General features: G+C 40.3%; 1 protein-coding gene across 1 annotated transcript in view; it reads right to left on the bottom strand.

The window, feature by feature from the left end:
- NDNF (neuron derived neurotrophic factor) overlaps window positions 1-11,623 on the bottom strand; it is a 40,774-nt gene extending 29,151 nt beyond the window's left edge. The window contains exon 1 of the mRNA XM_081529974.1: window positions 11,095-11,623. Coding sequence (XP_081386100.1) covers window positions 11,095-11,108 — 14 coding nt within the window. The 5' untranslated portion in view covers window positions 11,109-11,623. The remainder of the gene's footprint in view (window positions 1-11,094) is intronic.
- Between the last annotated feature and the right edge of the window lie 14,548 nt (window positions 11,624-26,171).

Raw genomic sequence — 26,171 nt, 5'->3', positions numbered from 1 at the left:
ACGGTCACTTTTAATGAAGAGTTCATAGCAAATTATGATGAAATAATACAAACATATACACCTAGAACCATTAGAAAGATGACAAACTACAAAATATTGACCCAGCGTGGGAATTCACACCCACAACTATTTCATTCCTTCCTCCCCACCTCAAAAGTAAGAGATGTAGTTAGGTGTGGTTTTTATTCTTATTAAAATCTTTTTAAGGGAGACACTGAGGAAAAGCTGCAGCTGGTGAGCCTTGGGGGTCAAGGGTGTTCAGCGCTCATTACAAGATACACCCTGCCAAAGATGCTTCCAAACTGGCTCTTTGTGGTCCTTGCTTCTGTAAGTGTGAATAAACTTTAAACGTAGAGTTTTTTCAATTATAAGACTGAATTTGGTGGCTGAAGTATTAATATGGGTGTGTGTATATAAATATTTTCATTATTTGAATTTACTTACTCCTCACTGTGTTTTAAAGGGCTTTAAACTTTTAGGATATTTGGAATATGTGGTATACATGTCTATAATAGCTTTCATTACTCCACTGAAATGTCCAATTCCATCCAACTTTTTTAGAAATCACTGTTTTAAAAAAATCTTAAAATTGAACTAACTTCAAGTCTTACCTCTCAAAAATGTCACATTATTAGTGAAATAATAAAATAACTGTAGTACAGAATTACTATTTGTTTTTCCATGCTGAGTCGCTCAGTTGTGTCTGAGTCTTTGTGACCCCATGGACTGTAGCCCAACAAGCTACTCTGTCCATGGAATTTTCTAGGCAGGAATACTGGAATGGGCTGCCATTCCCTTCTCCATGGGATCTTCCCGACCCAGGGATCAAACCAGGGTCTCCTGCATCTCCTGCATTCACAGGCAAATTCTTTACCACTGAGCCCCAAATCAAGATTGCTGGGAGAAATATCAATAACCTCAGATATGCAGATGGCAGAAAGTGAAGAAGAACTAAAGAGCCTCTTGATGAAACTGAAAGAGAGTGAAAAAGTTGTCTTAAAACTCACCATTCAGAAAACTAAGATCATGGCACCTGGTTCCATCACTTCATGGCAAATAGATGGGGAAACAATGGAAACAGTGAGAGCCTTTATTTTTGGGGGGCTCCAAAATCACTGCAGATGGTGACTGCAGCCATGAAATTAAAAGATGCTTGCTCCTTGGAAGAAAAGCTATGACCAATGTAGACAGCATATTCAAAAGCAGAGACATTACTTTACCAACAAAGGTCCATCTAGTCAAAGCTATGGTTTTTCCAGTAGTCATGTATGGATGTGAGAGTTGGACTATAAAGAAAGCTGAGTGCCAAAGAATTGATGCTTTTGAACTGTGGTGTTGGAGAAGACTCTCAAGAGTCCCTTGGACAGCAAGGAGATCCAACCAGTCCATCCTACAGGAAATCAGTCCCGAATATTCATTGGAAGGACTGATGTTGAAGCTGAAACTCCAATACTCTGGCCATCTGATGCGAAGAACTGACTCATTTGAAAAGACCCTGATGCTGGGAAAAATTGAAGGTGGGAGGAGAAGGGGATGACAGAGGATGAGATGGTTGGATGGCAGCACCGACGTGATGGACATGAGTTTGAGTAGGCTCCGGGAGTTGGTGATGGACAGGGAGGCCTGGTGTGCTGCAGTCCATGGGGTCACAAAGAGTTGGACACAACTGAGCCACTGAACTGACTGACTACTGATGTTACAACAGACTCGGTAACTTTCTGATTTTTCAGTACTAAACCTACCATATATACTTGGAATATGTTTCAAAATTAGAGGGTATATGTCTCTAATACACTTATAACTCATTTTTTAATCTTTAATTTTCTCATTAGACTCCACTTTGTGAGGAAAATCTTTTATTGTTTCTTTTTCCAGACAACTTGTTTCTCAAATATGTTAAAAGCTTTGTCTGTTACATACACATATATACATCAGACACAACAAATAGTGTACCTTAGGGCATTTTAACACCTAAGTTTGGATGGCTGGTCAGTGTAACTAATTAAGAGGAGGGCTCAAGAAAGGAAAAGAGATTCGCCTACAAGAATTGATTCCATAGCTATGTGTAGACTTAATAAAGAAAAGTGATTAACTAGTTTGCCTTTTGTGATTGGGGTAGAATCTGTGTAGTGTTTGGGGATGTGGGGAGACAGGAGAGGTTTACATCAGACCTTACATACAGTCAGAAATCTTTACCCCATTTCACTTTCAAAAATTCTCCTTATTGAAAAAAAGCCTTTAGCCTTCTCAAAGACAGGTGTGGGGCGTTATTTTTCTACTTCTTGCTTAAGTTTTGTGTTATTTTAAATTGAATGTGTTTACTCTCAAAGAAAAGTTGTTTAGCATGACCTTAAACACAGATTTTAAAGTGGAAAATGTAATCATTTTCCCCTAAAAAATTTCCTAATAAATTAAACTACTATCAAAACTAAGAAACATGTAGCACATAGGCAGCCTATGATTAAAGTATTTTGGACTTATCCAATAATAATGGTATTTTTTTATCATTAAATTATTTTAAAAAACTAAGCAGATTGTGCCCTTGCAAATTAATTTGCCAATTAATCTAAATTTTAAAAATTAAGATATTTCTATCAATTTTACTTCTGAAAGCAAAGAGCTTTCACTTTATTTTTTTATTTTTAATTTAAATTTATTTATCTATTTTTTACTTTACAATATTATCTATTTTTTACTTTACAATATTGTATTGGTTTTGCCGTACATTGACATGAATCTGCCATGGCTGTACATGTATTCCACTTCCAGAACCCCCCTCCTACCTCCCTCCCCATCCCATCCCTCTGGGTCATCCCGGTGCACCAGCCCGGAGCACCCTATACCATGCATTGAACCTGGACTGGCAAGCTTTCACTTCATTTTAAAAGTTTGTAAGTTCGGATAAGTTTATCTCAGTTTGTCTGAAACTTGAGTCTCAGATTTCTCAGTAGGAGGATATAATAACTTCCTCACTGGGTTCCTGTGAAGATTAAGGAAAATGATAGATGTGGGAATACCTTACAAACAGTCAAGGGCTATGATAATATTAATAAATAGAATCTTTTCCATTCACATTGTGAAATCCAAAGCACAGAAACAGCTTTAACACATTTATAACTGACTACACTGTAAAACAATAAAATTTTAAAAAATTTCAGAATGTAACACAATATATGTTTTTATGAGCACAAAGATGAGACTTTTTTAACTCTTAAAATACTGAAATATTCAGAACATAATGGAGTACAATATCTAATTATTGATAACAGGAATTATGAGATGTTTGCATAAATAATTAAGGATACTTTTGAAGATTATGATGACTAATTTAACTGAGGCTTTTTCAACTACCTGTTCACCTCCTTTCAGTATCTGTGGCTTCATAATGTGTTGTCTCCAAATCTCCTAGAGTTGTGATTAAAATATATTTATATTTCATGTATATAAAATAACTTAAGCCATTCCATACTGAGATAAATATCCTAATTAATTATAGTGGATGCAATTGTATATTTTAATTTTTTTTCCAGTTAATTTGTGGGCAGAGCTTACTTCTTGTAAAGGATGATAAGAATGTCATTTTCACTTCATATTATTTTTACTTCATAGAAGCTATCACCTTGGCCATTTTTTAAATTGTTCAACAACCATATGATATGGTGAGTTACACTGTCTTTTTCAATAGATATATTAAACAATATTAACAAAACTTATTTTCCTTCTTTATACATAAAAGTAAATACAAAAAAGCATCTGCTATTTTCTTCTTTCATCATAATGAGACATTGTGTTTCTGTAAAAAGGAGAAAAGAACACTTTTAGGGAATGCTGCTCTACAAGACTGACACTGTTAGAAACTGGATAACTAATCAGTATAATTTTAGAGGCAATGGGAAACCTCTGCCTCAATTGTTTAAAAGAGTATCCTGTATCTTTTAGTTAAAATATTTTAAAATCAAATATTGATGTGTTTTTAAATTAAATATTCACTGGATCTAACCTTGTAAACACAGTATCAAATGTCCTTTCCAATTCCTTAACATCAAGATTCTGTCTTAAATTCCCACCAAGGTAGGACGAAAGTGAGTTACACAGTTTGTGGGACCCAATATAAGATCTCTTATTCATAAATAAAGAATTTCAAGATTTCAACAACAGAATTTCGACAATGGCAGAGCATTCAACTGAGCACTGGGGTTCTCCTAAATGCAGCCCAAGAAGCTGGCCCTGTTGAGTATGAGAACTTGAGCATCGATCACCAGAGGAAGAGAACATAGAAGAGGCATATAATAAAGGTAGGCTGTCTAAAGAAGGAGAGGCTGAGAGAGCCCAAGACATACCCTCTCCAAAATTCTGTCTTAAACTACCCTCATTCCAATCTGGCTTTATCTAGCTATTAACGTCTTTGGAAGATATTAGCCAATTGCTGCTTACCCTGTTTCCTATCCCAGGGATATTTTCATATTTATAGGGGACAGTGAAAAACAAAATTTCTTTAAAAAGGAAAAATCAAATTTTTTCAGGTGGTGCTTTAGTACCATGAGAGACCTCGTTGAGGCAGGGTCCCAATACCTCTCAGGCCACATCTTGGCGGACCCGTCTGTTAGTTTATCTACGAGTACAGTTAATTCTGCTACAGCAATTGTTAGAGTGTTAAATTTGTATCTCTTATTAAAGAGGCAATTTTACTTTTCCACAGAAAGTAATATATTTTCATAGCAATTTTAGCAAACTTTGAAGGATCAGCGCTAGAACTGAGACGCTCTCCAACCGAGACTCGGAGCGGCCAAGAGTCAAGTGACCGCTGCGTCTTCTCCATTTGCCAGGTGTTTTAGCCAGCACTGCTGTTTCTGATATCTGTCACCACTGTGGGCGACAAATATCTCTTCAATTACAGGATCTAGTTACTTCTGAATGAACCCGATTTGAAGCTTTTGATAATATCAGGGAATTTTAGTGAATGTTATAATTTAATGTGACATTATAACATTTACTGAGTACTATCAACATATGAACAACATTTAGATTTAAACCATGATATATATACTAGTATTTACTATTTACCTTTAAATGTATTTTAAACATGATAACTAAGAAGGATCAAGTACATTGATGCTCATGGGTATGTGTTTGGTATGACTGATAATTTAATCAGAAACACATCTTATTACTGGAATAAAATGCATAATGTTACACTCGGCAATGCCCATGGGCTTAGAGTACATATGACTTGAGCAAAAGAAAATAATGAAAGCCATCTCCTAGGTTCACATGCATTGCTAGGGTTTATTTCTCACTGTGAGGTGCTATGAATTGTAACCATCTATCTACTCAAAGAGGCACCTACCTTGGAGAAATTAACCCTAAATAAATCAAGCTCTTTTACATTAGATTTTCCCCTTTTAAACATAATATTTCCATGTAAGAACCACAGCATTTGTCATTTTGTCAACTGTCGAGATACGGTATTACCTATCTTTGCATACAAACACTTGTTCATAGTTTCTATAACTTTAAAAATAATCATGGTGATTTCCAAAAGAAGGTATTATGCCTCACAAATCTTTCTAATTATGGATTCAGTTTTTACTACTTATTTTAGAAAATGATAAACTTTCATATTTTATCTAGATCTATATACATATATGGATGTTGCCACAGAGAGCAAGAGGTAGCTATGAAATATTTTGTTGTTGGTAAAACACCCATTTGAATATAACCCATGTATTTTGGCTATATCTTTTGATTGTGGAATATATTGCTGTTTGAGTGTACAGCTGGAATAAGAGGGCTTTGACCTCGATTTCATGTTAGGGAGACGAAAGACTGACAGACAAAAACTTAAACAGTCACTAGTTCCTTTAGTACTGGCTGAAACCATTCAGACTATTGGTTGAAATCATTTCAGCTAGAAAACAGCTATGAGTGCATACTGCTAACTTGATTTTTGTTATTTGGTTATTATATATGAGATCTCCACACTGCAGAGGCAGTGTCTAAGAGAAAACGTTGGACTTCCCTAGTGGCTCAGAAGGGAAAGAATCTGCATGCAGTGCAGGAGATCCAGGTTCAATCCCTGGATTGGGAAGATCCCTGGAGAAGGAAATGGTTACCCACTTCAGCATTCTTGCCTGGAGAATCCCATGGACAAAGGAGCCTGGCAGGATACGGTCCATGGGGTCACAAAGAGTCAGACACGAGTGAGCATGTCATATGAGTTCCACTCAAATGAGTTGATTTTCAATCCTCTATAATCATATTTTTGTAATGATCCTTCCAAACCTTCTATAACCCCATTATTCCTAAAAATATTTTTTCTTTCTCATAACTATGCAAAAGGCAGCAAATTCTTTCAAAAGAATAATTTAAAGAGACATTTGATAATTTAACTATATACATTCTGCCACATTTTTCTTTCTCAAGAGTCATTTCAGAATTTTTATAAGTGAAACTGAAAATAAATACTCCAGAGAAATATATGAAACATTAAATATGTGTCATTTCCAAATTTGCTACAAAGAAAAATTAACAAATGAAAGCCAAAATCTATTCACCAACTTACTAAAATAAATCAGTTTCCAAAGGATCCGGAACTTACTGAAGAAATAACATGTAATCTTGGAAGTTTCTATACTTACAAACTTGAAGTCTGCAGACTTTAAAGCAAAGTTTAAATCAAATTTAGCTTGGTGAGTTCTTTAAAAAAATTGGCATTGTAATGGGACCCAATATCCAGCTGTTCTGTGGTCAAATCTGTTACTTCATCCCAAAGGGAAAAGTCTGCAGAAACATACTGCTAGTTTGCTTTTATTCCATACTGATGAAATGCCTTACTCTTACTTTTTAAAATGTAAAACAAGCAATGCCTTTTTTATTTTGGGTGAATTAATATTATATATTTCATGTGCTCCAAATATTTCAAAAGACTAAAATGTGTGGATGTGTTGGTTTGCAGTTTTTGGTAAAAAAAATCAAAATGGAGGGGGCAGATACAGATATAGCATCTTTGAGTTTAAAAAGTGTGTTTAGGAAGTAAGCAGCCAAGAAACCACCTGCTTCTGATACTGGCTTAGGCATCAGTGGGATACAGAACAACAAATTTTCAGTTGTCAACTCAGAAGTGGCAACAGATACATACACACACATCCAAATAAACACAGATTTCACACTAAAATGGTGCTGGTTTCCCAAGCAATATAAACTGAATTTATGGTCAGTATACTATTGTGTGACTCAATAAAATATTAGCAATTCTGTTTTTCCATGTCATACTATATGATTCTTTTTTTTTTCCTTTAACCACAATGACAACAACAGCAGTATTTACTTTTCTCCCTAGGTAAAAATTAACGTGTGGAAGCACAACTGCATGCATCTTAGGTATCGATTTGCATTGCAATACAGAGGAAAAATAAAGCAGAACTTAGCCTAAATTCAGGATTTAAATTGCAAAGTATTTCTAAATGGAGCAATACAGAGGAAAAATAAAGCAGAATTTAGCCTAATTCAGGATTTAAATTGCAAAGTATTTTTAAATGGAGTATTTAAATGTTGGAGGACTTGAATTTTAAAATCTGTTTCAACACAGATTTGGTGTGACTGACTATCCAACTAAAACTTTTTAAGCTGTTGCTTCTATTAAATAATTGTGAACCAATGAGGAAGAATAAATTACATTTTTCAGAATAATCATTCCAAAACAAATATTTAGAGGTATCAGATACTGTTTCAAGGTCAAATGAATAATCTGAATGATCTTTGCAGGTTATGCTTGCCTTTAATCCAGTACAGAAGATCATAGAGCATGCTCTCTTTCTGGTGTCTACCTAATGGCTACTGACATTGGCAAGTTTCATGTATTACCAGGCTGGTACTATGAATGCACTGGTCCCCAAAGCAACACCTGACAAGAAGACAGGGAGCAAATAAGTTTCAGAGAGCACAACCTGGTTACTATAGTCAACCACCTAATCATAGGGAAGGCTAAGGAAGAGGGATTAAAATAATTTAAATCAAGGCAAATTATGTGAAATCATACTACTCATACTATCTGTTAATTCAGACATAACTGTTCCATTTCTACTATCTCCTCATCTGTCATAGCAAAATGAAAAATAAGTTCTGTCGTAAAAATGACAACAAAAACACAATGGCTTTAAAATAAAAATTCTAATGTGTAGACTGACTGAATAGAAAAAGGAACATTGGAAGATAACACAGATACATTATTTCTATCTTTCCCCACCTTTGTTTCAGATCATGGAGGTTTACAACACATCTCCCCCACTATCCACAGGCTGGTCAGTAAATCCAAGTGAGAAAATGAAAATCTGAATCACCAGGCTCATGAAGCCAATTGAAAAAGTTGCAACATTAAGTTATCTGACCCACTGTGGCTATCTCAAATGTAGCGTTCCCTTAGCATGCCCTTCTTCCTAACTCTTTAACATTCCTACTTTACTACCTGAATGTTCAATAAACTCAGGACAAATAAACTGAGGAAGGGGGCTTCTCTCATTCAGAGAAAGGTATTTTTCAATTATATAATTTGTTACATTTTAAAGAGATAAAAGCTGTATCTGCAAGTGATTAAAAGATGTTTTGTATTCATGGTTTCATCTCTGCTGAAGTAAATGTGTAATTTAAACCACACATAATTCATAGCAATTTAGGCCCATTACAGAGTTCTAGCTTCTTTTTTATGATAGTTACTAATGAAAAAAGTGCTATTGCCACATTGAGCCTGTGACTTCAACTTCAACATACAGGTTTAATGAATAAAATGTCCTGGCATAAAAAAGGAAAACAATAGTATGGACAAAGCTGCTAGCTGTTGTGTTTCAAGTGTGTGGTAAAGATTAAGTCGATTCACTGAAGTTAAGAACTGTGCAAAGGAAAAAACTTATTTCTTTTTTTAAGGAAGAAGTGAAGGGCTTTTGAGAGAAATATGAAATAGTATTTCTCAAAATTTCTGGGTCCCTCATTCCCAGCTCCCCACAGCCACCTCCACCCCTTCAAGAATTTAAACTCTTCAGAGTCACTTTTAAAGGATAAATGATGGGATATTTTAATATAATCCTGAATATAGGTTTAGATTGAAAATGGGAATTGGGACCATAATTAATTATGTTGCCAAGTTTTTTGAACTTTAAGAAGACAAATTGAGGCAAATGAGAACATTTACATGACTGCAACCTTACAAAAGTTCATGGGTTAAAACTTTGGTAAATTGACAGAACCTTTTTGACATTTGATTAATTCCATATGCAGAATGAGTGTGAGGAATTAATACCCTTTTGGTGTTTTCACTTTCTGAAACCACTGTAATAAGAGACTGACATCGAATCAAAACTAACTATAAACACAGTTTTCAGCTAAGGTTACGAGCCTTATTATCACTTTTAATAAACAATAATGAGTAATAAATCCCGATCGCCCTTAGTACACTCTGGTCTGTACGCATCTTTGCTCCTGCATCCATCCGTCACATCTTTCAGGATAATAAAACAATTCAATCCCATCAAATCCCGACAAGCGCTCCCTAGGGAGGGATGTTTTATCTCTACTTCTGCGAGCCCGGGGAGGATTTTACTTGTTTGAAGGGGGCGGAGAATGGAGCGGGGTCCTATTTATTTCCATAGACGACTCCCCTGGTTCTCACAGGCGCTCAGGGATCGGGTGGGAGGAGAGGAGGAGGAGGTGCGGAGATTCCCTCCTTCAGAAAAGAAAAAAAGGTTCAGGAAGCAAGGCGGGAGGAGGAGGGGAGGAGCGGGGAAAGAGAGCTTCGTGTGTTCGGAGAGGTCAGAAACGAAAATACATACACGTGTATTTTGTGGGATTTAGCAGGATCGAAAGATGAGAAGTAAAAAAACCTTCCAACCCAACTAAGTTGCTAAAAAGAATTCTGTTAGACCAATTAATAAACACACCCAGCAACATTTTCTCAGGTTCATTTCCCGCTAAAGGTCTCGGTTTCTGGGACCGATTTGTACCCAGGAGCGGGAGGTGGGCAGCGCCCCGAAGGGGACCGGGAGAGGACCCGCGACCCGCCCGAGGGCCAGCTTAGCCGACCGCAGAGGTGCCCGCGCTGAGCTCCACGAGCCTCGGGGACCCGCGGGCAGCGGGCGCGGGGGCTGCGGGGAATCCTCCCGCCTCGACCTCCGCGGGGGGAGGTGTGTGGTGAGGAAGGGGGCACCGAGGGAGCAGAGTGTACCGAAACCGTACCCTCAGATCAGCAGTTTGCGAAGTTCCCCCCCTCCAAGAGAACAGCTGGGACCTGGAGCCGCCCGTTCGGATTCCAAAGGGTCGGGGCCGCCCCGCCTGCAGCCCCGAAGGGAGGGCGGACTAGAGCGAACCCCGACTCCCGCATCGACGGGATTGGGGCGCTCCTTCTGCGGCGGGAAGAAGCGTGCCCTCGGTGGCAGTTTTGCTTTCCCGGCAAAAGTAGGGTCGGGTCACCGGGCCACCCCGCTCGGCTTGAGGAAGTTTCTCTAACGATGCTCGCCTTAACCAGCCAAGGACGCCTGAGGAGCCGGAGCGGTGGGAGGTCCTCCAGGACAAGGCCGGGCAGAGACCCAGGGACGGTCCGCCAGGAGCCCGCCCCTCACACTAGCCTCGCTTTTCGACGCGCCCTGCGAGACCCCGGGTCCCGCAGGCTTCCTGCAGCGGCGGGCGGAGGGCACGAAGCCGGGGCGGGCGGCAGCTTCGCTCCCGGCGGGGGGGGGGGGGGCACAGAGCGCGTCCAGGCCAAGTAGTGGGTAAAGGCTCCGCGGCTCCCAGGACGCCGCCGCAACCCGGGCACCCGGCAGCGCGTCCCGGGCCTGCGCACCCGCTCCCTGCATCTCCGCGGCCGCCCAGCTGCGAAGCCAGCCTGGGGGACCCGCGGGGACCTGCTCCACGCGCCTGCTGCCCTCAGCTCCTCGGGAGCCGGCGCCCTCGCCCGCGGGGCCCGAGCGCCCGGCGGGGCCGGCAGACTCGCCTCGCCCTCTCCCCGACCAGCCCGCGGGGTGAGCGCTCCTCGCCCCAGGTCTCGGCGGCGGGGCGAAGCGGCGGGACTTCGGCGGTTTTTTTTTTTTTTTCCTCCTCGCTACTTACCTTACAAAATGCATGTTTTTCTGAGGGGAAGAGGAAAGATCCCTCCCTGAGGTGTGGTGTGCGAACAAGTCCACGTCCCCAGCTGCTCCGGCCAAGATGCTGAACACCGGTACTCAGGAATCACAAGGACTTGGAGGAGGAGGCAGATAAAAGGGGGGGGGGGGGAGAAATCACCCTAAGTGTCCCAACTTTGCGGCCAGCGCTGCAAACTTCAAAGGCGGGCGACAACCGGCGGCGCGCGGTCGCCGAAGTTGCTGAGAAGTAGAGCGCGGCGAAGCACGGGGCCGGGGCAAACCCCGGGGCAGAGCGCGCGAGCGGCGGGAGGTTCTTTTAAAAGGCCGGGGGCGTGCGGGGCGCCGGGCGGCCGGAGGAGGCTGCCGCGGAGCTGGGAGCGGCTGCGGGCTCGGCGGACGGCCGCTCGGGACGCCGGCGCCAGGCTGGAGCGCGGCGCGGGGAGGGTCGGGCGCAACCGGCGGCGGCGGCGGGGGCGCGGCTGTGCTGGCTCCGCTCTCTCGCGCCGCTGAGCCAGGAGTGCTGATCTCTCCCGAGCGTCACTGCTGAAGCCCGGAGCCGCTGCCCGCCCGCCCCTCCCGCCGCTGCCCACCGTCTCCCGCTCAGTTCCTCCCCTCCCTCCCGCTGCGCGCCATCGCGCGCGCGCGCTCGCACACACACACACACAACACACACGCACACACACACCCGGCGACCCAGCGCTCCTCAAACGGAGACCCTCGCGGGCGGCATCGCGGGAGACGTACTTCCCTCCTGACCTCCCAGCCAGCAGCAGAGCAGCAGAAGGAGGCCCGCAGAGACCCGGTCAGAGCTACGAAACCCAGAGAGACGCGTCCAAGGGCAGCGCACTGTCAGGGAGACCCGGGTGCACAATGACGGGGAACTAGTGTTGATTTGGGGGCGGGGCGGGGGAGACCAGCTAAAATCGAGGTTGGAGGCGGAGAGCAGAGCGTGCAAACTGTGCATTCATGTCCCACTTTTCCCCCGGCCGCCTGCCTACCACAGTCTTCAGCCGGGCAGCGCTTCCCCCTCGGCGCGCTCCGAGCCTCCTCCGGTTGGAAACTCAGCAGCTGTTTTAACAATTGAAAAGCGGCCCTACGGGACCAGTGAGAGACGGAGCAGTGTGTGAAGCCATTAAGGCTGACTAGGCAATTATGATAAGAAGTTACCTAATTAGCAACCTGGCCTGGGCATAGGAAAACATAGGGGAAGCGAGCGGGGTGGTGTGCAAAAAACCTGGGTGATTTAGTGATCTCACTTTCGCAACTGCGAGCCTAGTTTTCAGCAAACCTAGTTTTTAGCCCCTTGGATTTTAAGTTCTCAGCACATACAGTTTGTTAAGATATAGTGTCAGTAATGAAACCATGAAAAATACCTGCCCGCTTCTCATTGCCACGGAAAAACAAAGATAAGATGAAAATCAGCCTTACCCAGATCATATTGTTCTTAAATACCTGGTCACCAGAGAGAGCAGTCCAATCCAACTCCTTAAGTTTTGTGTCTCCCGGATAAGAACAGTGCAGTAGGTGGGTTTATTAAACTGATTTACTTCACAAAATCACTTTATAAAAGCCTTAGAATTTTTAAGCGAAGGGATGCTGAGATCATTGTACATATATTTTTAGCAGATGAGACAATGGAGAAAGTGGATCTCTGCTCAGAAGATCTGCAAGAATGACTTCTGCACTTATGAGATATGGTCCCAAACAGGTTACTGGAGAACTCAGTAACAAACCTTTATTAAGTGCCTGTTGGTGATGGTTTAGCTGCTAAGTCAAGTCCGACTATTGCGACCCCATAGACCGGGGCCTGCCAGGCTGCTCCGTCCATGGAATTCTCCAGGCAAGAATACAGGAGTGTGTTGCCATTTCCTTCTCCAGGGGATCTTCCTAACACAGGGATCAAACTCTTTCATCTCCTGCACTGACAGGTAGATTCTTGACCACTGAGTCACCAGGAAAGCCACCACTAAGTGCCTACTGTGTACCATATATGTCTTGGTGCTGATATCAAGGTCGGACATAATGCTGGCCTTTAAGAAGTTCACAGCCTGGTGGGGGGGCAGAAGCATCAGTGAAAATGTGATTAGTTCTATAAGGTATGTTTGTGCCTGTTTCTGTAGGAACGTGGAAAAAGAAGCAGCTGACTCCCTTTTAAAAGTTTCTCTTAGTAGAGATTTTAGTGTAGAGTTCTGAAGGACGAGGAAGAGAATGCCAGGCCAACAAGGATGCAGAAGGAGAGAGTTCCCACAAACTGAGAGGAGCAAGTGAAAAAGTCAGAAAAGTGTCCAAGTACATGGCTTGTCCTGGAAAGTGGGAGAAGTTAGGCATGGCTGAAGCAAGCAAGGCCAGGCCAGACCACGCTCTTTAGGCCCAAAGAGCCAAAACTTTCTGTAGGTGGCACATGGTTGGGGAAACCACTAAGGGTTTTAAGCAAGGACAGATTTTAAGGTTTTCAAATGTCATCAAATCTGAGTTTTGAAAAGTTACTGCTGGAATCACTGTGGAAGACAAGTAGATAGCAGTGAAGAGGTTTATTTCCAGAGAAAAAATTAGGCCCTAACTAAGGCAGTGAAAGCACCAGTTGGAATATTAGGACAGATCAGGAGATGTGTAGGAAATTGTAGTGATTGATTGGACATGGAGTGTCGTGGAAAGGAGGAGGAGGCTAGACTGCCTCCCAGATTTCCGGTGGGGGCACATGGGCAGGTGGTGACACCCTTTCCCAAGAGACACAGTGTGTAGAGAGGAGCAGTCCGAGGAGGGATGGGATGTGTTGTCTTAAACTTGTTGAGCTCGGGAGGCCTCGGGGACGTCTGGATGCAGCACTGCATAAGCAGCCAGAAACAACGCTCCTAGCACAGACGGTCCATGCTGGATGCATCCATGAGGAGTCGGCAGCTTCAGGTGCCTTTTGAAGCCAGGGAGAAGCGGACGCGGCCAGGGAGGGAGACTGGGGAAGGAGCAGAGCAGAACACTGCTGGCCTAGGGCTGGATGGCGTAGGAGCAGCCTTCAGAAGAAACAGATGGGAGACCCGAGAGGGAAGAGGAGACCCAGGAGGGGGCAGCGCCAATGAAGCAGAGAAAGGGAAGGGCATTCGAGGGGGAGAGGCGGCAGGGGGACGGTGCAACCAGGCTGAGAAGAGACTGGTGCTCTCGTCAGCAAGTCTGAGATCTGGACCCAAGGAATTGTTTCTGTTGTATCTGTGCAGTGGATCCAGATAATAACAGGGAGAGAAGCTGCAATTATGAGGACAGAGGGTGAAGCTCACTTCTGTAGTACTTTGGCCCTGGAGGGAAGGAGAGAAATGGATGATGAAAACAGTATTTTTCTAGTTGTACTTTTGTTTGTTTTCCTTGTGAGACACCTGTTCTTAATTTCACAATGCTGAGGGAGAAGCAGGTGGAGAGGGAAAGTCTGTGAGTTTCTCTGAGGTTCAGTCCCTGCATCAGTATGGTGGTGGCAACAGTACATGTCCTGTGAATCTCACAGTGTTGGTGAAGGTCAGATAAACCGGGCCTTGAGATAGTGCTTTTACATTGCCATTGGGAAGGAACTGAGTCCAAAAGACATTAAAGTGACTTGTCATTGAATCAGCCAATTAATGACCGAGTCTCTAGGGAAAGTTCTATAAGAACTTGGTGCAAGATATTTTTTATGAAAGTTCCCCCAAATATCTCTGATTTTGAACATCAGGATTTGCATAACAATATAGCTGTCTTAAATATATGCTATTGGCAAATCCAATGGCATTGTATATGTTTATGTTTATATATGTACATTTCCTCAGTGTGTTTTGAGACATTTGGGTATGGTAGTTAGAACATGCATTATTTAGTCAGACAGACTTGTATTTAATTCTAAACCCTAGTAATTATTTGCTGTGGGACAAGGTTAATCTCACTGAGCTTCAGTGTTTATTTTATTCAAATATAAAAATGGAACAAATTATAGCTGACTTACAAATGTTTTGTGAGGATTAGGTGGTAGACTGTATTCAAGTATTTCAAAGATATTTGATTATATTTCAACTTACTTTTAAATATGAAATTCATAAATATTCAGTCATTGGGAAAAAATTGAAAGTCCAAAACTCTATAAACTTAAACGTGTAATTAAAGACTTATTTAAGAGACATCCTAGTCCAAGCCCATGTCTTAAGGCAGCAGTTCTCAAAGTGTGGTCCGCAGACCCCTGGTAGGGGCATGAGAGCCTCTCAGGGAGGTCTGTAAGGCCAAAGCTATTATCATATTAACTCTAAGATGGTAATTTGCCTTTTTCTTTTTTTTGCTGTGTTGACGTTTCCATTAATAGTACCAAAGCAATGGTGAGTAAAGCTGCTAGCACCTTAGCATGAATCAAGGCAGTGACACCAAGATGTCCTAGGAGTTACTGTCAAACCCATCATCACAAATGTCAGTATCACTTAAGAGTGTCTTCAATGAAGCAGTGAAAATTATTCATTTTATTAAATTTAACCCTTGACCCTGTCTTTTTAACATTCTATATAGCAAAGCTAGTGCAGGTGACTGAATTCCAGCTGAGCTATTTAAAATCCTAAAAGATAATGCTGTTAAGGTGCTGCACTCAATATGTGAGCAAATTTGGAAAACTCAGCAGTGGCCACAGGACTGGAAAAGGTTAGTTTTCATTCCAATTCCAAAGAAGGGAAATGCCAGAGAATGTTCAAACTACTGTACAGTTGCACTCATTTCACAGACTAGCAAGGTAATGCTCAAAATCTTTCAAGCTAAGCTTCAATAGTACTTGAATTGAGAGCTTCCTGATGTGCAAGCTGGATTTAGTAAAGGCAGAGGACCTGGAGATCAAATTGCCAACATCCCTTGGATCATAGAAAAAGCAAGGCAATTCCAGAAAAACATCTACTTCTGCTTCATTGACTATGCTAAAGCCTTTGACTGTGTGCATCACAACAGACTCTGGAAAACTCTTGAAGAGATGGGAATACCAGACCACCTGACCTGCCTCCTGAGAAATCTGTATGCAGGTCAAGAAGCAACAGTTAGAACCAGACATGGAACAACAGACTGGTTCCAAATTGGGCAAGGAGTGTGTCAAGGCTGTATATTGTCACCCTGCTTCTTTAACTTGTGTGCAGAATACATCATGCGAAATGCCAGGCTAGATGACTCACAAGCTGGAATCAAGATTGTCAGGGAGAAGAAATATCAATAACCTCAGATATTCAGATGATACCAACCACTCTAATGGCAGAAAGTGAAGAGGAACTAAAGAGGTTCTTGAGGGTGAAAGGAGTGTAAAAGCTGGGTTAAAACTCAGCATTCAAAAAACTAAGATCATGGCATCCACTTCATGGCAAACAGAAGGGGAAAAAGTGGAAGTAGTGGCAGATTTTCTTTTCTTGGTCTCCAAAATCAATGCAGATTGTGACTGCAGCCATGAAATTAAAAGATTCTTACTCCCTGGAAGGAAAGCTATGACACATCTAGACAGCATACCAAAAAGCAGAGGCATCGCTTTGCTGACAAAGGTCTGTATAGTCAAAATTAGGGTTTTTCCAATAGTCATGTATGGACTTGAGAGTTGGACCATAAAGAAGGCTGAGTGCCGAAGAATTGATGCTTTTGAATTGCGGTGCTGGAGAAGATTCTTGAGAGTTCCTTGGATTGCAAGGAGATCAAACCAATCAATCCTAAAGGAAATCAACCCTGAATATTCATTGGAAGGACTGATGCTGAAGTTCCAATACTTTGGCCACCTAATACAAATAGCCGACTCACTGGGAAAGACCCTAATGGTAGGAAAGATTAAAGGCGAAAGGAGAAGGGGGTGACAGAGGATGAGATGGTTAGATATCATCAAGGACTCAATGGACATGACTTTGAGCAAACTCTAGGAGACAGTGGAGGACAGAGAAGTTACAGTCCATAGAGTCTCAAAGAGTTTGACATGACTTAGTGACCAAACAATAGTGAAGTGGGAGGCACACATAAACCTTTTCTGCCACTTACCAAAGTACAGTATTTGTTCTCAATTAAAACTCCTGTGTAATTGAGTTGTGAGCTAAACTAGCTGGTTTATTTTTATTTTTATTTTTTAATTTTTCCCCACGAAACATGTTTTTTCTTGAGAGAACAACTCACAGACAAACTATAGTTATTCACACTTGGATATTTGGCAGACTTTTTTTTTAAATTATGTGAGCTCATCACTTCAAGGTAAACAACTGGCAGTACGTATTTTCAGTGAAAAATTTGAGGTTTCAATTAGTATAGAATTTAGAAAACTTGTATCTGCCACCATGAACTTGACAGCTTTCCAATACATAAACTATTTTGATAATAGGATTGTGGTCTTTTTAGTTAATGTGATTTTTTGATATTATACCATGAAATGTGTTGTCATTTGGAAGATCTGCATAATGCAGTGAAACAGTATTTTCCAACGATCAATAATTCATGGTGTTCTAAAATCAGGCATGAGTTAAAGATCTATTCAAAACACAAGATAGACTGGTGAATTTGAATATGATAATATGAACAGTATGCTTGTATGATTTCATATTTCATATTGCAATTATAAAGTTTAAGAGACTACCCCTTGTTGAGTTTTGGTGTATTACCAAAGAAAAAATATACAGAATTATTTGAAAAAGTTATTAAGCTGTTACCTCATTTTCCAACTACATATCTGTGTGAAACCAGCTTTACTTCAAACATTATATTTCTGCTGCTGCTGCTGCTGCTGCTAAGTCGCTTCAGTCGTGTCCGACTCTGTGCGACCCCATAGACAGCAGCCTACCAGGCTCCGCCATCCCTGGGATTCTCCAGGCAAGAATACTGGAGTGGGTTGCCATTTCCTTCTCCAGTGCATGAAAGGGAAAAGTGAAAGTGAAGTCGCTCAGTCGTGTCCGACTCTTAGCGACCCCATGGACGGTAGCCTACCAGGCTCCTCCCTCCATGGGATTTTCCAGGCAAGAGTACTGGAGTGGGGTGCCATTGCCTTCTCCGAACATTATATTGAAACAGGTTAAATATAGAAGTGATAGGAGAATCCAGCTCTCTTCTACCAAGTCAAACAGTAAAGAGACTTGCAAAAATGTAAAACAATGCCATTTTTCTCACTGAATTATTTTCTTTGGAAAGTATAGCTATTTTCATAAAAATGATGTTATTTATGTTAATGTAGAAGTTATTTATAGTTGTTTTAAAACAAATTAATAAACTTTTTAAAATTTCCATTTTGATTCCTCATATATTGAATACTGACAGAAATAACCCACATAAAAACTGCTTGGGATCCTCAATAATTCTAAGATCCTCAGTGATTTTAAGTGGTTCCTGAGAACCACTGCCTTATGGAACAGGCCTAATCATGAAAATAGATTGAAAGATCATCAAAGGCCTATCATAGTATTTTGCCTAATGATTGGCCACCACCTCAAGTGCATTTATTTGTCCAACATATTTCTACTTAACCCAAATGTAAAATGGTGTAGAATCCGCCTGCCAATGACAGGAGACGTGAGTTTGATCCCTGGGTCAAGAAGATTCCTGGAGAAGGAAATGGCTACCCACTCCAGTATTCTTGCCTGGGAAATCCCATGGACAGAAGAGCCTGGCAGGCTACAGCCCATAGGGCTGCAAAAGAGTCAGACATGACTTAGCCACTGAACAACAACAACAACAACAAATTTATATACTAAACTCTGTAGAGTGCTGTAGTAGACATTTCTACACTGGGGACTGGAACCAATGCACTGGTGGAAACAATCACATAAATCTTGAAGTTTGGATAAAACAGTATCATGCCTGGGCATTCTACTGAACCAGTGCCAGGCATTCTTTTGTTAGTTGGCTCAGTTTCAATCCTTTTCCTACCCCACCTTCTCCGTGGCAAAGGTTGTTACACAATTCTTGAAGTAGTTCTCTAAATTCCATTCAAAAATTAATGATTACCTCTAATTTGATAACTCTTACACACGGAACCAATGTTGAGTGGAAACACTAAGGCACCCTTCATTCTTCCCGAGGGCATTGATTCATTTAATAGATACATGTTGAGCACCTACTCTATGCTGGCACTATGCTAGCTGCTGGGAAGAAAAGAATAAGTAGAGCTCCTGCTCTCAGGAATCTAGTCCAGTGGAAAATTAAATTACTATGTGATATAATAAAGAAGTAGTGGGATGCTTCAAATCCATGAGAAAGCTGGGAGTTGACTGTCAAGGGAAGATTCCTCGAAAAAGTAACATCTAAAGAGAGACACAAAAGATGGATCAGTCATCTTGGGTTAAAGGATGGGGGTGTGGAGTTAATGAGGGTTTGAAGAAAGCGGGAACAGCATAGACTTTGACGTATTCGGAAAGTATTACCATAAAACACACTACTATAGGAAATTATCTTAATTGTAAAGGTGTAGATAAAATCAACCTATTTTTCTAGAGTTTTAGTTTGTTTGAAAAGTAAGCTGGATATTTAAAAACCATTATGGTACATTTAAATACATTTAATTTAAACCATTATTGTACAAAAGAATCACTGGATTATAAAAAGATTAAAGGTTTTATTAGAAACCTCAAACACATTTTTGCATGGCTTTCCAAGATTAGTACCTTGAAAAAGAACTTTTTTTTATTCTTACTTTGTTCACAGCACTGAACTCAATGCTAAAGAGATACACACACACACAAATCTAAAGCATAGTGTTTGCCTAGGAAAAGTCTGTAGGATGAGTTCAGACATATTTTCTTTCCTTCCTTCAGACATTCAATCAGTATTTATTGAATGCCTATTACCTGACAGATCCTGAGGATGTATTATGAAACAGACAGATGCTGCTCCTGCCCGCAGAGAGCATAAGCACAACAGTGACAGGTCAGCTGGCTTTCAAATACTGGTCACAGCGTCAGACACCAAGAGGTAGTTGCCAAGGGAACAGCTAAAGTTGCAGGATATAACTTTTTCACTAGTGAGAAAGGTTTGAACGGATGGAGAGAAGAGTGAGAGAATCAAAGTCACAGAAATATCCTTGGGAAAACTTCAGAGGAAGGAAATACCAAGATGCACTAAGAGGTAGAAAACAGGATAGTTTAGCCGGGATAGGTTTGGTTGTGGAATTAATATAGAAAAAGAAATTGCATATGTAGGTTGGGTAGATTGCAGTGACCAAGTTATAAGATGAGGTTTGGGCTTCAATCCTCTTGGCAAGGAGTAGGACCTAAACAAAATATTAAAGCAAGCATTGTTTGCCACACTTAAGAAGGACACTCCTGGTTTGTAAAAGAAGCATTCTTTTGACTATAGTAAATAGGTCCCTCTTACATAAAATCCCTTATTTGTTTTACTTCAAAGTACAGTCTTCCTGACTATCTTGGGGGATCCTTTCCAGGATCCACTGTGAGTATTGAAATCCTCCGATGCTCAGTCCCCATGGTCGGCTTTTTGTATCCGTGGTTCCTCACCAGTTGATTCAATCAATCCAGGTTCATATAGTACCATAGAATTTATTGAAAAAAAGATCCAAAATCTGCATATAAGTGGGCCTGCATACTTCAAACTCATGTTGTTCAGAGGTCAACTGTATGTATATGCTTCTGAATGCTTTTAATAATTGATATATTATACTTTATCAGTTATGCGATAGAAAAACTATTTATTAAACATTTTTTATTGAAATATAGTTGATCTACTAAAAGCTAAATTATTTTTTAATGTTGATCTAGAAAAACATTTCCTGAGTGCATCCTATGTCCTACAAAAGAGTATCCACTGGTGACACTGAGTCTCAGCCAGTGATATTCCACCACTATTATTTGGTCCAGGCTTGCTGACCAGATCAGCGTGAATCTGTTTTCAGTTGCCTGCACTGTGGCAATTACATATTGATGGCAGACCATGCAAGCCAAGCTAGCAGCACTGTTGTGAGGGTTCTCAAGCTGTTGTGTGCATACACACACACACACATACCAAAAATGCAAAAAACACAGGGCCAGTCTTGAGTAGAAAAAGGACTGAAAGAAACAGGAGTGGGATGGTGTTCTTAGATATAACAAGGAGTCCAGTATTATGTGATTAATACATTCCTATAATTTGGGATCATTTAAAAATTGCTTTATTTTCTACTTCTCATGACTTGTTTAGAAACAGCTAAAAAGGAAATTCTTTCATGCAAGACATTTGACCCAAACACCTGATAGCTATATGCCAGTGATAGCATACTGCCTTGAGGCCACTCAGACACAAAGTCCAGTTATTTTTTAAATGTTGTGAAGCTGAGTGGCATCAGACAGAACGGAAAGAAGACAGGCTTCTGAATCAGAGATCTTGTGCACAGTTTCTTACATTGCCCCTTAACAACTTGGAGACTGTGTGACTTGAAAAAGTATTTAATCTCTCTCAAGCTCTGTTTTATCATCTGTAAAACGGGAATAATAAAATTTTCCGGAGAGGAATTTTATTGTCAGAATTACACTGTTTTGAATATGTCAAGTGCTGGATACATAAATCGACACTAAATAATTGCCCTTTCTTATTCTCTGGATTCATCTTGCCTTAAAATGTGCAAAATATTTGCCCTGGCCTAATCAGAAAACCATTTATAAGTGAAAAAAAAAAGAAATGAATGGAATCATTCAGAACCTGGTTATTAGGATGAACATGTGCTATGTATGATACTCTTCCCTTTACAAATTTTAGCTAGTTTATTCCTTAAAACAAAGTCTGAAAAATATGATTTTCCACAATTCACAAATGAGGACACTGAAGTTTAGAGACACAAGTGACCTGAACCTCACTCTGTCTGACTCTGAAGCCCTCTGCTCTTTAACCAGCTCCCCCGGCTGTCCAGGTACATTACTTGGAACCTTTCTATCAACTATTTTCACATATTCATTTCTCTTTTTGGTTCTGTCATGTTAATAGGTAATAACAATTACATAAAAAAAGATTTTACCACAGAATTTGAATTGGTGGCTCCTTGGTATTCTATAAGAGCAAATTTAACCACAAGTTCTGTTTTCACAAAGTGTACCAATTCATCAGTTCTAGCCACAGACTTCTGCAGTCACAAGTCTGGAAGATTAAACCAGAGAGAAGTAGCATGGTCCAACCTGATTTAGCTGCCTGAGTCTTTTACTTGAAAACCATTTAAGCTCCATGCAGTTGACACAGTATGGGTCCTCCCTAATGGTCCTTGACAATGGCTTGCCCATGAAAAACAGCATGGCTAGGAAGGCTAACATAATTTTTCAAAACCTTCACATGTGCAACTCATAGAAAGCACACATATGACAATATATACCTTCGATTCAACCAGTTTCCATTACAAGGAACTTGTTAACCCTAGAATGCTATTACTTAAAGGACATCCTGCATTAACCTTTTGACAGTCAAATTCCTGTTGTTAATTGGGTGGTTTCCATGTGCCTGCTATTGTTACTGCTTTCTAGTCCCCCCAAGAGCCATCCTTAGTAGGTTTCAACATGATGCCCGCTTCAGAGAGGAGGCTACTGAGACTGTCAGAGCTTGTCCTATTTCTTGCCAACAAGAAATGTGAACCCAGGCAGTGCTTTTGGTTATGGCATCCCTTTGGGGATGGATTCAAGGTAGTTCCCTCAAAAATGTGGAGAATGAACTGAAGAATTTAAGAGTAAACCAAGTCCAGCCCCATCAACACCCATTTTAACTATTTCTTGACATGACTTGGCAACTAAAAACAAAGTAGTGTGGCTTACTAAAAAACTTTCCTTTGAAAAAATAAAACTTTTCTTGAATAGAATAGCACTATGTCAAAATTCTGTTAGGTTTCTTGGTGTGCATTAACAGACTCAAACATATTAAATTCTTTATTGGATTAGACCACTTAACAAATGAAAATTTTGTCACATTTCTACTTTTAAATACCACATCTAGGAAACACATGTATTAATATTTACTGCATTGTGCCAAATCAGATTCTATTATAAAGCTAAATCAAATATGAATCATTACCCAAAAAATTCAAAATCTATATGTGCAGGGTAATGATAAACAGCTTTGGTGCTCGTGTCCTGAGCATAACTGCTCAGCTCTCATATGTTCAACTGAAGGGAAAAATTGTGGTATTTCAAGTCATTTAAAAGAAGTAAAGCCATTTTTCTAGATAATAAATTGTAAATGAACCACTGAAATTATTTTTGGAAAGCAACTTTTATTCTGATAGAGTCTGATGTAACTTTGAAAATTCTAGGTGTTATAAAAGAAAAATTTTATTTTCACTAATGTAAATTTAGATTATCTAGTCTAAATCAACTTCATTTCTTCAGATTAATACTTATATGACATATTCTCACCATAAAATATTACCACTTTACAACTTTGAATTTTTCTCTTTTGCTTTCCAAGCATTTTATCAATAACTATCTATATTTCCAAGCCCATAAATTTCTATTAATGTGATAATCATACTGGTATCATATCACTTCCAATCCCCAAACCCTAAACTTCTCAGTCAAAATCTAAGGGAATTCTCAGAGGAAGGGAGTGAAAACTTAGGGTTTGGACATTTTCCTGCAATTTGAAGAGACAAACATCATGAAAATTCAAACTGCTTGGAAACTCAGTGGTCATCTGAAACACTAAACTCCAAAGAATTCATTTGTACATCTGTCAAAACATAGAAAAATCATTCTGATTTTGAAAGAAGTTTTTGAAGACCTTATCTATGTGGGGAATTTCACACCCACCTATGAGGAATATGTAATTGGCGTTGAACACAAAGTCTCATTCAAGAACTAAAGATAATCTTACATCTGATCAATTCTAGACCAGAATTTTTGTAATTTATTTTGAGTGAGAATGTTCTTGAGGGAATAGGTGATACAAATCAAGCAGATTTAAGTGCAAAAAAAAAAAAATTTTAGAAGTGTTAAAAAGTCTGATTCTGTTCATCTTTACATATTTCCAAACTCCCCACTTTTTCTTCCTCTGTGTTTCAAGGCAAGTCTGGAGAAACACATGTCAGGGAAGAAAAAAAAATGAGTAAAGGCAATGGGAGATAGGGATAAACAGGAGAGAAAAGAATGAAGAGAAGAAAAGATAGTAGTTAAGAAATTAAAGGTCGATGGAAAATAAAGACAGGTAGTAAGATAATTAGGGTTAAGGATAGTGAGGAGTGGGCATGCAGAGGATTTGAAACAAGAATGAGGCAGGAAATACAGAGGAGCAAGTGTGTCAGAGAAGCTGAGAAGCCCAAAAGATAAGGGATGATGTGTGATTAGCCCCAAGTCTAGAGGTAACATCACAAAGTCAGTATTCATGTAATGAGAAAATAACAAGATAAAACAACATTTACTGGGAGGCAGAGTAACACATTTCAAGAATTTCCATCTCACTACCAGTGAGAAAAGCTTCCAAGAGTTGCTTGAAGTTCATGGACAATTTGAGTGAAAGGAAGGACGATAGAAACCTGAAGTGAGGATGACTTTGAAATTAAAGGGGTTGTCTTGGTAAAAGGAGAGAAAGTAAATTGCTTTGTGTATTTACACCAAGTAGAATTTGAGCCAATATGCCTTAAACCAGAATTTCCAAAAAGTTTGCCATATTTCAACACAGTCTTTACTATTACTTACTGGATTTGTTTAAACTGTAGTCCTTCGTTTTTGTTTATTTGATTTTTTTGTTTTTTTTTAAAAAATAGCTTATTTCAAAAGAACATTAACAACCTGAACAGTAATATCTGTTTCACATGCTAGTTATAGTTTTTTCTCACACACATTAAAATAAACAAAATAATTGCTATGGAACCACTTAAAATAATATCTCATGCCATTGCTGCTTTGCATTCTTGGAAAGTGAGATAGTCCTAGTCTGCGGGGAAGGCAGGAGGGACTCTTGTCCTATCTACAGCAGTGGGAAGCTCCTGAAAGACCCTAATTCAGTTCAGTTCAGTCGCTCAGTCATGTCCGACTCTTTGTGACCCTATGGACTGCAGCATGCCAGGCTTCCCTGTCCATCACCAACTCTCAGAGCTTACTCAAACTCAAGTCTATCAAGTTGGTGATGCCATCCAACCATCTCATCCTCTGTCGTCCCCTTCAATCTTCTATTGAAGGCAAGAGCCTTCAGTCTTTTCCAGCATCAGGGTCTTTTCCAATGAGTCAGTTCTTCGTATCAGGTGGCCAAAATAATGGAGCTTAAGCTTCAGCATCAGTCCTTCCAATGAATATTCAGGACTGATTTCCTTTAGGATTGACAGGTTGGATCTCCTTGAAAGACCCTAACAAGGCAGGAAATATAGGAGAGCAATGGGCAGTGAGCCCCCAAGGCCTGAAAGAAAGGGGGCAGAGAGGAGGAAATAGCCCCTTGAGATGTCATGGAGGTCACACAGTGTTACTTCTGCCTCATTCTTTTGATCAAAGCCACTCATAAGCTAGCCCAGAGTCAAGAGGCAAGTAAGTAGACTCCACTTCTTAATGTAAGAATCTGTAAAGAGTTTGTGGCCATTTTTAATCTACCTCAACTCATATAATCACAGGCTCAAAAACTCAACAGAGAATCATCAACATAATTCAAAAGAGTGATATTAATTTGGAATGTTATTTTTGTGTTCTTTTGAAGCTATTAAATATTTGGGGTTAAGTTTTACCAAATTAGGTCAGATAGGAGAAGAATATAGCCACAGTTTTATTCAACTCTCACTTTTATTTTGGGATGCCAATTCTTGTAGATCGTACACACACACAGAAATACACACACACCTCCAGGTCTATTATTGGTTTCTTGCACTATCTTTGCTCAAGTGAACTGGAAAATCAGTTTTATAATATGAATGGGAAGAACGAAATTAAAGGCCAACTTAATTTATTTAAGCAAAAGTAAACACAAAATGACTTATTTTTCTATGGTATCCCTCAGTGGGTGGAACACCTAATTTGGGTACCTCAGAGACAGATATTCATTTAGGGTAGAGGAATAGTCTGCTTCAGAGTGGAGGTGGAGAGAGGATTTATATTCCACCTAATTAATACTTAACTAGGAGTAATATTATGGTGTTTTATCAGACCCTTTAAATAGATTTTTGTTATCTCAAAAACATAGAAGAGA

This window comes from Giraffa tippelskirchi, chromosome 1 (genome assembly GCF_054371585.1).
Source record: "Giraffa tippelskirchi isolate mGirTip1 chromosome 1, T2T-mGirTip1v1.2.pri, whole genome shotgun sequence".
Lineage (NCBI taxonomy): Eukaryota > Metazoa > Chordata > Mammalia > Artiodactyla > Giraffidae > Giraffa > Giraffa tippelskirchi.
This window is presented reverse-complemented; position numbering and strand designations above follow the sequence as displayed.